Raw genomic sequence first — 17538 nt, 5'->3', positions numbered from 1 at the left:
CAGGCAAGTCTCTTTACTCGTTCCGTAATACATCACCTCGTGACTAACTCCTTAGTAGTTTGCTTGCAAGCTTATGATGTGTATTACCGAGATGGCCCAGAGATACGTCTCCGATACTCGGAGTGACAAATCCTAATCTCGACCTATGCCAACCCAACAAACACCTTCGGAGATACCTGTAGAGCATCTTTATAATCACCCAGTTACGTTGTGACGTTTGATAGCACACAAGGAATTCCTCCGGTATCCGAGAGTTGCATAATCTCATAGTTTAAGAATATGTATTTGACATGAAGAAAGCAATAGCAATAAAATTGAACGGTCGACATGCTAAGCTAACGGATGGGTCTTGTCTATCACATCATTCTCTAATGATGTGATCTCGTTCATCAAATGATAACACATGTCCATGGCTAGGAAACTTAACCATCTTTGATTAACGAGCTAGTCAAGTAGAGGCACACTAGGGACTCTCTGTTTGTCTATGTATTCACACATGTACTAAGTTTCCGTTTAATACAATTCTAGCATGAATAATAAACATTTATCATGATATAAGTAAATATAAATAACAACTTTATTATTGCCTCTAGGGCATATTTCCTTCAGTCTCTCACTTGCACTGGAATCAATAATCTAGTTCACATCGTGATGTGATTTAACACTAATAGTTCACATCATCATGTGACCAACACCCCAAGGGTTTACTAGAGTCAATAATCTAGTTCACATCGCTATATGATTAACAGCCAAAGAGTACTAAGGTGTGATCATGTTTTGCTTGTGAGAGAAGTATAGTCAACGGTTCTGTTACATTCAGAGCCGTATGTATTTTGCAAATATTCTAAGTCTACAATGCTCATGGAGCTACTCTAGCTAATTGCTCCCATTTTCAATATGTATCCAGATTGAGACTTAGAGTCATCCGGACCAGTGTAAAAGCTTGCATCGATGTAACTCTTTATGACGAACTCTTTATCACCTCCATAACCGAGAAATATTTCCTTAGTCCTCTTAGGTAACTAAGGATAACTTTGACCGCTATCTAGTGATCCACTCCTGGATCACTATCGTACCCCCTTTCCAAACTCATGGCAAGGTACATAACACAGCATGGCATACTTTATAGAACCTATGGTTGAGGCATATGGAATGACTTTCATTCTCTCTTTATCTTCTGCCGTGGACGGGTACTGAGTCTTACTCAACTTCATACCTTACAACTCAGGCAAGAACTCCTTTTTGACTGTTTCATTTTGAACTACTTTAAAAAACTTGTCAAGGTATGTACTCATTGAAAGAACTTATCAAGCGTCTTGATCTATATCTATAGATCCTGATGCTTCATATGTAAGCACCTTCACCGAGGTCTTTCTTTGAAAAACTCCTTTTAAACACTCCTTTATGCTTTCCAAAAAATTCTACATCATTTCCGATCAACAATATGTCATTCACATATACTTATCAGAAAGGCTGTAGTGCTCCCACTCACTTTCTTGTAAATACAGGCTTGACCGCAAGTCTGTATAAAATTATATGTTTTGATCACCTTATGAAAGCGTATATTCCAACTCCGAGATGCTTGCACCAGTCCATAGATGGATCGCTGGAGTTTGCACACTTTGTTAGCACCTTTAGGATTGACAAAACCTTCTTGTTGCATCATATACAACTTTTCTTTAAAAATCCATTAAGAAATGTCGTTTTGACATCTATTTGCCAGATTTCATAAAATGTGGCAATTTCTAACATAATTTGGACAGACTTAAGCATCACTATGAGTGATAAAATTTTATCGTAGTCAACACCTTAAACTTGTCAAAAAAAATTGCGACAATTCGAGCTTTGTAGATAGTAACACTACTATCAGCATCCATCTTCCTCTTGAAGATCCATTTATTCTTATTGGCTCGCCGATCATAGGGCAAGTCAATCAAAGTGCATACTTTGTTTTCGTACATGGATCTCATCTCAGATTTCATGGCCTCAAGCCATTTCGCGGAATCTGGGCTCATCATCGCTTCCTCATAGTTCGTAGGTTTGTCATGGTCTAGTAACATGACTTCCAGAAAGGATTACCATACCACTCTGGTGCGGACCATACTCTGGTTGACCTACGAGGTTCGGCAGTAACTTGATCTGAAGTTTCATGATCATCATCATTAGCTTCCTCATTAATTGGTGTAGGAATCACTGGAAGTGATTTCTGTGATGAACTACTTACCAATTCGGGAGAATGTACAATTGCCTCATCAAGTTCTACATTCCTCTCACTCACTTCTTTCGAGAGAAACTTCTTCTCTAGAAAGGATCCATTCTTAGCAACGAATATCTTGCCTTCGGATCTATGATAGAATGTGTACCCAACAGTTTCCTTTGGGTATCCTATGAAGACGCATTTCTCGGATTTGGGTTTGAGCTTATCAGGTTGAAACTTTTTCACATAAGCATCACAGCCTCAAACTTTAAGAAACGATAGCTTAGGTTTCTTGCTAAACCACAGTTCATATGGTGTCGTCTCAAAGGATTTAGATGGTGCCCTATTTAATGTGAATGCAACTGTCTCTAATGCATAATCCCAAAACGATAGTGGTAAATCGGTAAGAGACATCATGGATCGCACCATATCTAATAAAGTATGGTTATGACGTTCAAACACACCATTGCGTTGTGGTGTTCCACGTGGCGTGAGTTGCGAAACTATTCCACATTGTTTCAAATGAAGACCAAACTCGTAACTCAAATATTTCGTCTCCGTGATCAGATCATAGAAACTTTATTTTCTTGTTACAATGATTTTCCACTTCACTCTGAAATTCTTTGAACTTTTCAAATGTTTCAGACTTATGCTTCATCATTAGATATACCCATATCTGATAAAATCATCTGTGAAGGTCAGAAAATAACGATACCTGCCGCGAGCCTCAACACTCATCGGATCGCATGCATCAGTATGTATTATTTCCAATAAGTTAGTTGCTCGCTCCATTGTTCTGGAGAACAGAGTCTTAGTCATCTTGCCCATGAGGCATGGTTTGCAAGCATCAAGTGATTCATAATCAAGTGATTCCAAAATCCCATCAGCATGGAGTTTCTTCATGCGCTTTACACCAATATGACCTAAACGGCAGTGCCACAAATATGTTGCACTATCATTATCAACTTTGCATCTTTTGGCATCAATATTATGAATATGTGTATCAACACGATCGAGATTCAATAAACCATTTATTTTGAGTGTATGACCATAGAAGGTTTTATTCATGTAAATAGAATAACAATTATTCTTTGACTTAAATGAATAACCAATTGCAATAAACATGACCCAATCATATTATGCTCAACACAAACACCAAATAACATTTATTTTAGGTTCAACACTAATCCCGAAGGTAAAGGGAGTGTGCAATGGTGATCTTATCAACCTTGGAATCACTTCCAACACACATCACCACCTCGCCCTCAACTAGTCTCTGTTCATTTTGTAACTCCTGCTTCAAGTTATAGCAACTGAACCAGTATCAAATACCCAGGGGCTACTAAGAACACTAGTAAAGTACACATCAATAACATGTATATCATATATACTTTTGTTCACTTTGCCATCCTTCTTATCCGCCAAGTATTTAGGGCAGTTCCACTTCCAGTGACCATTTCCTTTGCAGTAGAAGCACTTAGTTTTAGGCTTGGGTCTGGCTTTGGGCTTCTTAATGGGAGTGGCAACTTGCTTTCCATTATTCTTGAAGTTCTCTTTCTTTCCCTTGCCCTTTTACTTGAAACTAGTGGTCTTGTCAACCATCAACACTTGATGCTTTTCTTGATTTCTACCATTGCTGTTTTCAGCATCGCGAAGAGCTCGAGGAATCGTTTTCGTCATCCCTTGCATATTATAGTCCATCACGAAGTTCCAGTAACTTGGTGATAGTGACTAGAGAACTCTATCAATCACTATTTTATCTGGAAGATTAACTCCCACTTGATTCAAGCGATTGTAGTACTCAGACATTCTGAGCACATGCTTACTGGTTGAGCTATTCTCCTCCATCTGGTAGGCAAAATACTTGTCAGAGATCTCATACCTCTCGACTCGGGCATGAGTCTGAAATACCAATTTCAACTCTTGGAACATCTTATATGCTCCGTGGCGTTCAAAACATTTTTGAAGTCTTCTAAGCCATAAAGTATGGTGCACTAAACTATCAAGTAGTCATCATACCGAGCTTGTCAAACGTTCATAACGTCTCAATCTGGTCCTGCAATAGGTCTGTCACCTAGCAGTGCATCAAGGACATAATTCTTCTGTGCAGCAATGAGGATAATCCTCAGATCACGGACCAAGTCCGCATCATTGCTACTATCATCTTTCAACTTATTTTTCTCTAGGAACATATCAAAAAATAAACAGGGAACTACATCGCGAGCTATTGATCTACAACATAATTTGCAAATACTATTAGGACTAAGTTCATGATAAATTTAAGTTCAATTAATCATATTACTTAACAACTCCCACTTAGATAGACATCCCTCGAGTCATCTAAATGATCACGTGATCCATATCTACTAAACCATGTCTGATCATCACGTGAGATGGAGTAGTTTTCAATGGTGAACATCACTATGTTGATCATATCTACTATATGATTCACGCTCGACCTTTTGGTCTCAGTGTTCCAAGGCCATATCTGCATATGCTAGGCTCGTCAAGTTTAACCCAAGTATTCTGCATATGCAAAACTTGCTTGCACCCATTGTATGTGAGCGTAGAACTTATCACACCCGATCATCACGTGGTGTCTCAGCACGAAGAACTGTCGCAACGGTGCATACTCAGGAAGAACACTTATAACTTGAAATTTAGTGAGAGATCATCTTATAATGCTACCGCCGTACAAATAAAAATAAGATGCATAAGAGATAAAACATCACATGCAATCAAAATAAGTGATATGATATGACCATCATCATCTTGTGCCTTTGATCTCCATCTCCAAAGCACCGTCATGATCACCATTGTCACCGGCTTGACACCTTGATCTCCATCATAGCGTCATTGGCATCTCGCCAACTATTGCTTCTACGACTATCGCTACCGCTTAGTGATAAAGTAAAGCAATTGCATGGCGATTGCATTTCACATAATAAAGCGACAACCATATGGCTCCTGCTAGTTGCCGATAATTGTTACAAAACATGATCATCTCATACAATAATTTATATCTCATCACGTCTTGACCATATCACATCACAACATGCCTTGCAAAAACAAGTTAGACGTCCTCTACTTTGTTGTTGTAAGTTTTACGTGGCTGCTACGGGCTTCTAGCAAGAACCGTTCTTACCTACGCATCAAAACCACAACGATTTTTCATCAAGTGTGATGTTTTAACCTTCAACAAGGACCGGGCGTAGTCAAACTCGATTCAACTAAAGTTCGAGAAACAGACACCCACTAGCCACCTGTGTGCAAAGCACGTCGGTAGAACCAGTCTCAAGAACAAGATCATGTAATGTCGGTCTGGGCCACTTCATCCAACAATACCGCCGAATCAAAGTAAGACGTTGCTGGTAAGCAGCATGACTATTATCGCCCACAACTCATTTGTGTTCTACTTGTGAATATAACATCTACGCATAGACCTGGCTCGGATGCCACTGTTGGGGAACGTAGTATTTCAAAAATTTCCTACGATCACGCAAGATCTATCTAGGAGATGCATAACAATGAGAGGGGAGAGTGTGTCTACATACCCTCGTAGACCGTTAAGCGGAAGCGTTTATCAACGCGGTTGATGTAGTAATACACCTTCACGATTCGTCTCGATAAAGTACCGAATGTAAGGCACCTCCGCGTTCAGCACACGTTTAGCTCGATGACGTCCTCGCCTTCTTGATCCAGCAAGACGGGCGAAGTAGTAGATGAGTTCCGGCAGCACGACGGCATGGTGACGGTGTTGGTGAAGAACAATCTCCGCAGGGCTTTGCCAAGCACTACGGAAACTATGGCGGATGATAAACTAGAGGGGACGGGGTTGCCGGCACACGGCTTGGTGATTCTTGATGTGTTCCAGGTGCTAGCCCTGCCCCTCTATTTATATGTTGAGCCCTGGGGTCGAAACTTGTAGTAAAAGTCTCCTCAAAGTCGTTTTTGCCCGCAAGGAAGAGTCCTTCTCGGACTCCCAGGGCCAGACGCCAGGGTCTCGGCGTTTGGCCCCCTGGCCTCCGCAAAACTCCTTTTGCACCGACTTAAAGCCATGTGGGCTTCACCCCTTGGCCGAACCATATCATCCTATATATCAATCTTTACCTCTAGACCATTCCGGAGCTCCTCGTCATGTTCGTGAACTCATCCGAGACTCCGAACAACATTCGGTCACCAACATACATAACTCATATAATACTATATCGTCAATGAACCTTTAAGCGTGCGGACCCTACGGGTTCGAGAACTATGTAGACATGACCGAGACACCTCGCTGGTTAATAACCAACAGCGAAACCTGGATGCCCATATTGGTTCCTACATATTCTACAAATATCTTTATCGGTCGAACCTTATGACAACATACATTATTCCCTTTGTCATCGGTATGTTACTTGCCCGAGATTCGATCATCGGTATCCTCATACCTAGTTCAATCTCGTTACAGGCAAGTCTCTTTACTTGTTCCGTAATACATCACCTCATGACTAACTCCTTAGTCATTTGCTTGCAAGCTTATGATGTGTATTACCGAGAGGGCCTAGAGATACGTCTCCGATACTCGGAGTGACAAATCGTAATCTCGATCTATGCCAATCCAACAAACACCTTCGGAGATACCTGTAGAGCATCTTTATAATCACCCAGTTACGTTGTGACGTTCGATAGCACACAAGGAATTCGTCCGGTATCCGGAAGTTGCATAATCTCATAGTTCAAGGAATATGTATTTGACATGAAGAAAGCAATAGCAATAAAACTGAACAATCAACATGCTAAGCTAATGGATGGGTCTTGTCCATCACATCATTCTCTAATGATGTGATCTTGTTCATCAAATGACAACACATGTTCATGGCTAGGAAACTTAACCATCTTTGATTAATGAGCTAGTCAAGTAGAGGCACACTAGGGACTCTCTGTTTGTCTATGTATTCACACATGTACTAAGTTTTCGGTTAATACAATTCTAGCATGAATAATAAACATTTATCATGATATAAGTAAATATAAATAACAAGTTTATTATTGCCTCTAGGGCATATTTCATTCACTCCATACTTGCTCCAAGAACATGAACAACTTCCTGCTGTAGGCGTTGAAAGCAGCAGCAACCCAACACGAACAGGCAGACAAAGCTCGACACTCCCAATGAACGAGGGGCACACGAGACCATCTGATCCTTAACGCCGCCGTGGGGAGCATCTTTGTGGTGAAGGATAATCTGAGGAAACATTATTCGAAATGGCGATGCCCTCACCACAACAACACCTCCACACGAAGACCTACCCCTAATGTATGAACTACCAGGGAGGGCACCGGGATCCCACCCCCTCCTCCAGCCCCCGGAGTAGTGGACAGAGGAGGGCGGACGTCGTCGACTCGCCGGAGATCACAAGGAATAAACCGTCGCCCAACTATCGCCTCTCTCATGAAATGGGAGTGGGAAGCTAGCAGGAGAGGGCCACTGTTATGTGGAGTTATTAAACAGCCCTGGCGCTTCCAGCGGGCAGGAAAATGGGCAAGCGCGCTATGTGTTGTTATTGTGATTGTGAAGTACTAATTTCATATTACCTCTCTCAAATTATTTGCCAAGACAACTAATTTGGGACGAAGGGAGTAGTATTTATTAAAGAAGCGAACTCGAACCAGCGCTAACATATGAAATTCAAAATTCTTTTCTTGGCAAGGAGAACGGGCAAGCGTTTTTATCACTATGTTTTCTTTCTAAACACCAATTATAATATCCATACACACGAATACTCACACCACCACACACGTACGACCGCACAACGCATATTAAAGACTATGTTGGAGTTTGCTCTTGCTTTGAACTAATTTGATATATGTAGTCTTCCGGGCAAAACCTCCAAGCTTGTCAGAAGTCATCATCTTATAAAAAAGCCAGGGCTAGCATAAGAAATGCGAAATTCCTCTTTAGGCTTGTCAGAAGTCATTGCCATATAACAAAAAGGTGGCAAAATCATGAAAAAGGCGTTTACCTTTGCATTCCATTCACAACCCATATCTCCACCATCCCAACCTGCCCATGATGCATGTGAGAAAGCTGACAAGGGCCCGCTAGGACCTAGGGTAGTCATGCCAGGTAGTAGGTGGAGCTGTAGCTATTTGCTTTATCTCTCTTCGGCTATAGAATTAACTCCTCTGATTCCCCCCCCCCCCACCCCTCAGTCAAAAAATCTTGTGATTATCTCTCTAGCCTATGTTGCAAGAAGTAATACAAACGTGAACCAAATATCTTGTCGTTTAAATTGTTCTGAAAGAAGTTCTTTAAATAGTTTCAAAGTGAACCAAACTTTGTTAAATTAATATCTGAACTTTGCCATGAAAAATAGAAGTTTTGAAAAACTCCGGCACCTCGTAACTTTGGAAATTAGTTAGAGAACTTTATGAACACTTTCTTGGGACTTTATCATCAAACCTCAAAGAACTTTGGGTTTTTACTGATTTTTCAAAAGTCCTTCTGTTTTTCATAGCAAAGTTCAGACACATGTTTCATAGAGTTCTTAAGAAATTTATACTTGTGATAAAGTCCCAACAAGACCTTCATATAGATTGCACACGCATGATTTTTTAGCGCTTTTACTACATAATTAATGGTTTCGTTCGTTAACATGTAATAATCCCATCGTAATTAGCAACGTTAATTATGGATGCTAGAAAAATCATGGGTTTGCTTGCCACCTAAACACGAGCATGGAGCGAAAAGGACGGAGGGCATTCCTAGCAAGAAATTAATCTATAACCCAGGGCCCCACATGCGGTAAAATAATAATAAATATGGTGGTTGCATGGCTGGCCCAACTGACTGGACTGCATTCCCGATGAGTGGCTGCGATTCCCGCTGCATACGGAACGCAAACGTAAAAAACCGCTTTCGCAAAATCGATAATACATGGAGTAACACCAATGTCTTTATTTTATCGAAGTCGGTGGGGTGAATTTTTTGATCTCTGAGTCAGAGGGTAGTGGTCTTTCTGGAAAACAGAATGATGGGGAAATTAAAGAGGGGATAGGAACACTAGCTATTTCAAAGTTGTAGCTATTCGAAGACATAAGGAAAAAAACAATATCGTTTTTGTGTTAGAAATCAGTAATGGCTCTATTTACTCTATTTTTCACATGCTGAAAGTTGCTCTGAATACAACAAAACCACATTTGGCTTTGAAACTATACCTAATATTCACCTTACTAAATCTTTTATGTTCCCTTGATAACCTTGTTTTATGATAATTCTCTCCCCCAAGCCCCTTTGTATGACAAAAAATGCTAGATTTCATGGCCATAGTTACAGACTTTGAAAATGGTTCTTTAGATGCGTCCAGATTAATTATCTCTACTATTACTCTTATATTAAGGAAATGGTGCCAAAGCAACAAAAAATTCAAACAATTAGCTTCTGGAACTATTGTTTTAAGATCATCACTAAAACCATGACTAATAAGATTTCTCCTTGGGTGATAGATATATTTCTTCTAATTAAAATGCTTTCATTAGATGTAGGTTTATTCTTCAAATTGTCAGTTTAAATTGTTCTCTACGACAAATCACTTTTGTCATAAATAATCTGTTTAGTGTCATAGAATGGCACTTAACTCAACATGGTTGCTCACCAACTTAAATTTTGTTTTGTCGCCACAATATGTTACGGAGTTTCATGTCTCAGTAAAGCTAGCTATCCATGCAAAAAACGCAAACCTCGGGCTAAGTACAGTTACCATGGAAAGCTATACAATGATGAAACTTTATTGTCTTCCGGAGTAGGGCTTTACCGAATAGGGCCTTACGAATCATGTTAATTGATATTTTCTAGGACCATTCGAGATTTTACTAAAGTGTGGAGATGTATATTCGATATATATACATTCTAGGGCATGCCTGGTTAGATTCTTATTAGATTCTAGTTCGTTTGCCAAACTAAAAATGATCCTGGTTAGAATCTTGGCCGTTTTGCTTCTTTCCGGAGAGGAAGAAGCACATCAACCGATCCAAGCAACCACCTTAAATTAGTACTCCCTCCGTTTCTGTGCAAGTCAAACTTGTATATGTTTGATCAAGATTATAAAATAAAATATCAACATCTACAATACAAAATAAATAAATATGGAAAAACTTGTCAAGATCGATCTAGTGATAAATTTTTTGTATTATAGATATTGATATTCTTTTCTAAAAGCTTGATCAAACATGCACATATTTGACTTTTGAAAAAACTAACGCACCTTATATTTTGGAACTGAGGGAGTATTGCGCATCTTAAAGCAATTTTTTCATAACACTTGAGCCTGAACTTAACTTAAAATACCAAACCATTTAATATCAGCGACTGTAACTTTTTGCATGAACTGAAGCGACAAATCTTTAGCCATTCTTGCAGCACAAATCTCTGTGAGAGGGTTGATGGTGAAACTAGGCCACCACAAGAAAATTCTAGGTCTCAAGGTACATTGGCTAGTAGTGATCAAATACGCATTCAACAATGTCTAGCATATGGTACAATTGAAGCAACGACTAATGTTGAACCTACACATGTAAGGAAGTGCCGCCCTTCCGAAGTTCTCATTCACTGTACCAAAAGTAGAGCCAAGGAATTGGTTAGGACAATTGCCACTTTGCCAGCACACAAAAGAAGAAAAAGAAAAACTTGCAATCAATCATGTGAAAATTTCCATTTCGATTTTTTTTGACTTGGATTCACAATATTTATTTTATATTTGCTTCCTTGAACTTTCTAAGAAATGTTTACGACTAGCATGTGGAGACGCGGGATACTTCAGTTTCTGGGTGGATCAACTTGGAGATGCTACCATGAGCTATATTCAACTGATAAGGACAATGTTACTAGTGGGGTATGTGATGCATGAGTTATGCCATTTTAATTCATACTGGTGTGGTCTTTTTGAGGACTTGATACAATGTAGGAACTCCAAGAGAGCGGCTAAATGGCTCCCAAGCTCATCCGCTCCTATGCATGAATAGAAAATCAAAAGAAATACTAGAAAAATTCAAAAATATCCGGGGTGGGGGTTGTATGGAAGATGTTTTAGTGCATTGGGGTCTGTGCCAAATTTTAGCTCATTTCGACATCTGAGTAGCTCTCAGCAAAAAAATTGGGATTTGTGAGAAAAGTCATCGTTCGTGCACTACTCGGGACCGTTTTTTTTTTTTTGCTGAGAATTGTTCAGATGTACAAATGCACTGAAATTTGGCACGGACCTCATGCACTAAAATATCTTTCATAGAAAAGACATATTTTTTATTTTTTTTGGTTTTATTGTTCACCGAGATCAGATAAGCTCGGGAACCGAAATAGATACCGGGTAAAACTACTCCTTATAATAAATGTGTTGCGTCCATCTCTCGACGCAAGAGGCCGGCGATGCTCTCTCGCGTCTGAAAAAAACATGAACTATGACTCACAAGTCATAATGGAAACTATTCATGTCGATTTGGTGTTTGAACTTTGAACCAAAGAACACAAATACTTGGCGTTTTTTATCTTTAACTTTTGCAACAGAGTTGACATAAAAAGCCTATGTCTTAAAATTATACGCAAAATGACTAAACTCAAACGAGCGACTTGTTAGTGAGGCTAACAGCACGATTGTCGTCGACATGCATCCACACAAAAGCTAGTGTCTAATCAAGAAATAAATAATAAGAAGAAAAGCAAAAGCCGTATCATTAGTACATACCAGCAGGCTCGTAGTTGCAACTTATGAAGACGCCGCGACCGTGGTCGCAGATGGCACGTGCGCAGCCGATCTTGGTGGAGTCCGGCCACACGACCTGAACGTACTCCCTCGCCGCCGGCGCCGTCCACGCATCCAAAGCATCCCCCGCGTTCCATGCCTTTTCCGGCGAGCCATGGAACTGGAAGAGATTCTCGCCATACCTGTGGTGGCCGGGTACGTTGACGTAGCCGGCGCCGTCCGGGCTACGTAGCCCACAGCCGCGCTCAGTGCGCTTCCCTGCTTCCCGCGCCATCTCGTCGTCCCACGCCACCGGTCGCGCGCCGGCCGCACTGCGCGCCGCGTTGTGGAGCCCGACGTAGTCCTCCGGGGAGTTCTGGGCGAGCGCGGCGACCAGGACCGCAGCCGAAATGGCCATGGAGATGGCTAGCTTCTGTGTTGCCATGATGACCGTACCACCCCAGGTCGCCGGACACACTATTGTAACTGACTGACGTGTGTGGTTGTGTGATTGTGTCTTTGCAGATTAACTGAGGTCTTCCTCGAGCTTTGATATCGATCGAGCTAACAGGCACGTCTTACCAACTTTGTATAGGCCCCTATCGACGTAGAAAACACTTTTATTAAGCCTCCACTTGAGCTGTTTGCTCAAACTCTAAATATCTCCTCTTGAACTTAGAAGACTTGACCTCGGTTTAGCAACTGATCATTCAAATTTAGGAGAAGCGGACAAGAAACTACCAGTCGGCCACATGCATCGTTCATCCCCTCGGGTACACTAGGCCCCCCCTTTTTTTTGAGAAGAGTACACTAGGTCACTAGGCCTCATGTGCAAACAAACTTGAAACCTGAGTTTATCATGACTAGCTAGGGTCAAGCACTACCATGATGCAAAGATTAAATTTGTCACCGTAAAATAAGCAGAAACATCCAAAATGCTAGTGGCAAACTAAGAAAAAAGAACCCATTCAATCAAAAACTGCGCAATACTTTGTCTTGCACACATACCAAGGTTTGAAACAGACTAAACTACCCACAAGACTTGTCTTTGAGATTTTATCAAATCATACACTATATTTGGCTGTATAAGCGCCAAATAGGATATACCCTTTGCCTGAGCTAGGGTTTGGCACCGTTTTCTTCATTGGATTTTTTCAGGGATTAGTTTTCTTGCGGTAGGGAAGGGTTTGTTAGGGGGTTTATACTTTTTCTTCTACTTTTCTTGGTTTTCTTTCTTTTACATTTTCCATTTTTCTTTTTCTAATTTTAAAAGCACATAACATTTTTTTGACTAAATACATTAACACATTTTTAAAATGTGAGATTGTTCAGTTACATGAACTAATAGAAAATGGTAAATACTTTCTAAAATTACAAGAACATTTTCTTGTGCTTTTCATTATCTGTATTTCATTCTCCATTTACTATTTTCAGTTATTGGTTTTCATTTTTCCTTTTTCATATTTTCATTGATGTTTATTTCTTATAAAAAATAATTTCATTTAAAAAATACGTGAACATTTTTAATGTACGATGAACACCTTTTTAAGTAGGATAGACCCTTTTTAATACATGATGAATTTATTTTTCAATACACGCTGATCATTTTCTGGATCCACGATGACATTTTAATAAGCAATGATAATTTTTTGATTACATGATCAGTATTTTTTAAATACACGGTTACATTTTTTAATAAACACTGAGCATTTTCTAGATACACAATGAATATTTCAATACACCATGAACACCTGTTGTACAATTTTTTAATACACAATGGCCATTTTTGGATTACACAATGTATATTTTTTGAACATTTTTGGATTACACGGTGAATATTTTTTGAAATACATGATGAACATTTTTGAATACATGATGAACATCTTTGAATGCATGATGAACATTTTCATTCATAATGAACATTTTTTAATACATGATGTACATTTTTAAAATACACGATGAACATTTTAAATACACAATGAATTGTTTCGCTGCACTCTGAACAATTTTCTAGCTATACTAAGAAAATTTTGTAATACCCCGATGAATATATTTTTTAATACACAATGACTATTTTAGTAAAGTATGATTTTTTCAGATATGAATATATGAAGAGAAAAAAAACAAAAAGGTAAAAGAAACAGCAAGTTGTATGTCTTCTCTAGGGAACAATCGAACTGTGTGTAGGCTGCACAGAATTCTTGCAATCAGATAGGATAATGGGCCAGCCCATTGACCTGAAGGTGAGTTAGCATCCTAGCTCGAACAAAGTGAGATATAGACGCTCCCAAAATTGTGCTTGGATCTCCATATCTGTAGGTTCCGGTCCATTGCATTCAAAAAAATTACACATCACAGAAGATATAGATAAAGAAATCGATCCAAGTGCATTGCTAATAGATACAACAATGTTTAATGAAACAAATCCAATTATGGAGTGGTTAGATGAGGATGAAGAGGATCCAATCATGGATGGAACCAATGCTGCTAGTGTTGTTTTTGAGAAAATAAGGCGTCTCAACTCAAGCAGGAAAGCTTCCTATGTTGATACAAAGGATAACAGAAAGAAAAGAAATAGGAATGATGATGAAGAGAATGCGTATGTAAACACTGGGAGTGAGGATGATGGCGAAGAGAATGAAAATGTTTATAATGAGAGTGAGGATAATGATGGGGTGTGTGAGGATGATGAAGATGATCCTTCAATGCAAGATCAGCAAGATGCGCAAATGCAAGTGGTAAAGGAGACACAAATTCAAGTGGAAAAGAAGACACCATCAAGCGATGGCAATTTGGAGACCCGTAGATCTAGACGGCTAGTCAAGAAGACCAAGGACGTCAACAGCCTCTACCCTGTTCTTTCCCTGAAAAGAAAATAATATAATTAACAAAATCTTCTCGTAAGTCTCTTCTGTTTGGTGTTTACGATTCATGATAATAACTTAGAAAATTCTAGTTATTTGGACCTTCTAGTTTATAGGTTAATTAAAGCTTGTTGTACATGTTCTAAGCGGTTGATCTTTAACTAGCTTGTTGTACATTACTTTATTGTTTAAGTAGTCGATTGTTCTGCTACTCTATATATACCATTAAGGCCTCATTTGGCTAAGTAAAAAAGGAAAGTAGCTAAGTTTCTAGTCCCATATCACAAGTCCATATACACGGTTGGACTAACATAAATAAGATGACCTCTTTTTCCCCTCCAGTTGGTAAAATAGTATGGAGACATCAACAACTACTCCTTATATGCTTTCTCAAACTCAAATCTATATCTCTAGTAATCCAACATATGCAAACCCTTTCTCAAGCAATCTTATCTAACTCAAGCCCTTTACTGTTGTTTGCATGTTTCCTTTCTTCATGAAAGTTCGCTTTGATATTAATATGTCCAAAAACTTTAGTTTTAAAATAGATAAGAAATCTTGTTGTATAATATTGCTTTAAGTTGTAAACACATACTAGACACAATTCTAAGCATTGAAGTATAAATATTGTATTAAAACGAGGTGAGTTGGGAAACTCTAGTTTGCATTTATGCGCACCATGTACAATATTTGTCTTTAAGTGATACCTAACTGTTCCAATGCTAGTTGGAGCTTGGAGCGCCATGCTAGTTGGAACCTGGAAGCTTCGAGCTTTTTCAATGGAACAAGACTTCTCTCAGTCCATGCTTTAATGGTTTTCTTTTGGAGCCGTTGTTTCAAAAGTCCTGCTAGGCAGACAACAGTCGCTGGCCGAATGTTGGACGACACGGATGATCAAACCATCCATGACAAGGCCAAGGTGCGGCACAATCGTTTGATTACTTGTCGTCTACATATCGGGTGAGTGATCGCCGTGTGTACAGTAGTTTCATTGTTTCAATGTGATGCTAATCCTTTAAAGTCTATTGGTTGTATTGATGTATTTAAAACTTGAACTGCCCTGTGATGGTTTGGAACTGATGTTGAACTATTAAGGTTATGTTGGAGGCCATCATTAAGGTTCAAGGCCATAATTAAGGTGCCAAGTTTAGAACTAATGTGTGACGGTTATGTTGGACCGATGCAGTTTTTTAATCCCCAAAGCAAATTTGCTAAAGATTATATGATTACTCCTGAGGGTTGTTGGGCCGCTATACTTAATTATGCTCTATTTGATTCCAAATTTTGTTCAAATTTCAGCCAAATTTTGGTCAAATTTTGTTCAAAAATTAAAAACTTAGTTTTAGCAATTTCGTCCAAGATTTTGCCGAAATATTTGAAATGGCCAAAATTCGGCCATCTAGGCCAGGGGCGAAAAGAGAACGCAAACCGGTCATCCTCTGGTTTTTGCCAATATAATTTGCCATTAAAGAGTCTGATTTGCCATGGTTAAAAATCTAACAACTGATTTGTGGGAATCCTTTAAGATAAATAAGGTAGTGATGATGAACTATTAAGGTAGTGTCATATATTAAAGAGTCTGATTTGCCTGGTTAAATTCATAGTGGAGAGTAACTTAAATTAATGTCATGCATATGACACTAGTCTATATTACTAACAGAGCCTAGCGGGACTTTTAACCCGGTGGCCCACATCGCGTCCCGTCGCGTCACTGCGGTAGCAAAGTTCAGTGCGGTGGTGGTGCCTCCCGCATTGGAAATCTTTGGTGCGAGAGTGCAATGGCACCGATTGTAACTGAATAGCATCCATCCACCGGTGCCGGTCAGAACAGATTCAAGTCATTTCACCGTACAGACGGCTCCACCACTTCGCTTCAGAGCATCAACGGCCGCGCAACGGCGGGGCGCACAAAAACCCTTTTACAGCATCGAAATAGCGGAATTTTGCGTGTTGCAGGGCACTGGCTCCAGCGGTCAATGTAAAATATGCCGCGCGCGAGCAGCTCCACCAGGCGCGCTAACTTACAGCGCGCACGAGCAGTCGGCGCTTGCAAATAAGATTTTACATGTCCATTTTGACAATATGATGATGTTTCGAACATTAAACAAATACGAAAAATAAAGACATAACATAGTTCAATTGCACGACATAGTTCAAAATCCCCTAACCAAGTTCATGATACATAAAAGTTCACACAAACAAATGGCACATCAACAATCATGCCACATCATCATCGTCCTCCTCTTCCTCCGATTCTTCCTCATCCGAAGACGATTCTTCCTCCTCCTCTTCATTGTCGCGCGCCGCGTCGTCATCGGGAGCTCGGATGGTGTCAACCGCCTTGAGTGCTGCCGCCCACCTTTGACAATCTTTGTTGATTGTCGACCACCGGGAGCGAAGAGACCTATTCGTGCGGTCAATTCCACTCGCGTTGTGTAAATCAAAGTGCTCCTTCATCCGGATCCCATATGCATCTCTACTTTAGTCCCCTCCAACATTGGCATTCATAGACGCATGCAACCATGTATTGCATAGAAAAATGTCTTCCTCCATGTTGTAGTTGCCCGCTCTTTCTTTCGGTGCATCGACTATACTCTCACCATCCTCGTCCATCTCAAACTCGTGATCATCTTCATGCATTTCATTGGTTTGAGACCAATAAAACTTGTTGGAGCCAACACCCATAGTTGTCATATATGTCTCATCATTGAAACTACAAATTATGTAGAACAAAACTAAGCTATCCATACGTATACAT

General features: G+C 39.8%; 1 protein-coding gene across 1 annotated transcript; it reads right to left on the bottom strand.

Moving 5' to 3' along the window:
- Positions 1 to 10667: 10667 nt before the first annotated feature.
- On the bottom strand, positions 10668 to 12422 carry LOC119328836 (pathogenesis-related protein 1-like). Its single transcript, XM_037601832.1, has 2 exons — positions 11920 to 12422; positions 10668 to 10790 (listed from the first exon to the last, which is right to left on the bottom strand). The coding sequence occupies exons 1-2, from the start codon at positions 12359 to 12361 to the stop codon at positions 10708 to 10710; spliced, it is 525 nt and encodes a 174-aa protein (XP_037457729.1). The 5' UTR covers positions 12362 to 12422; the 3' UTR covers positions 10668 to 10707.
- Between the last annotated feature and the right edge of the window lie 5116 nt (positions 12423 to 17538).

This window comes from Triticum dicoccoides, chromosome 7A, assembly GCF_002162155.2.
Source record: "Triticum dicoccoides isolate Atlit2015 ecotype Zavitan chromosome 7A, WEW_v2.0, whole genome shotgun sequence".
Taxonomy (NCBI): domain Eukaryota; kingdom Viridiplantae; phylum Streptophyta; class Magnoliopsida; order Poales; family Poaceae; genus Triticum; species Triticum dicoccoides.
Note: the sequence above shows the minus strand (reverse complement) of the source record. Positions and strands in the feature narration are given on the sequence as shown.

Excerpts from the sequence above, each read along its gene's own strand:
- LOC119328836 (XM_037601832.1), bottom strand. The coding sequence starts at position 12,361 with ATGGCAACACAGAAGCTAGCCATCTCCATGGCCATTTCGGCTGCGGTC. Across the intron at positions 10,791-11,919 it reads TTGCAACTACGAGCCTGCTG|TGAATGAGAACTTCGGAAGG; the intron begins GTATGTACTAAT and ends CTTTTGGTACAG.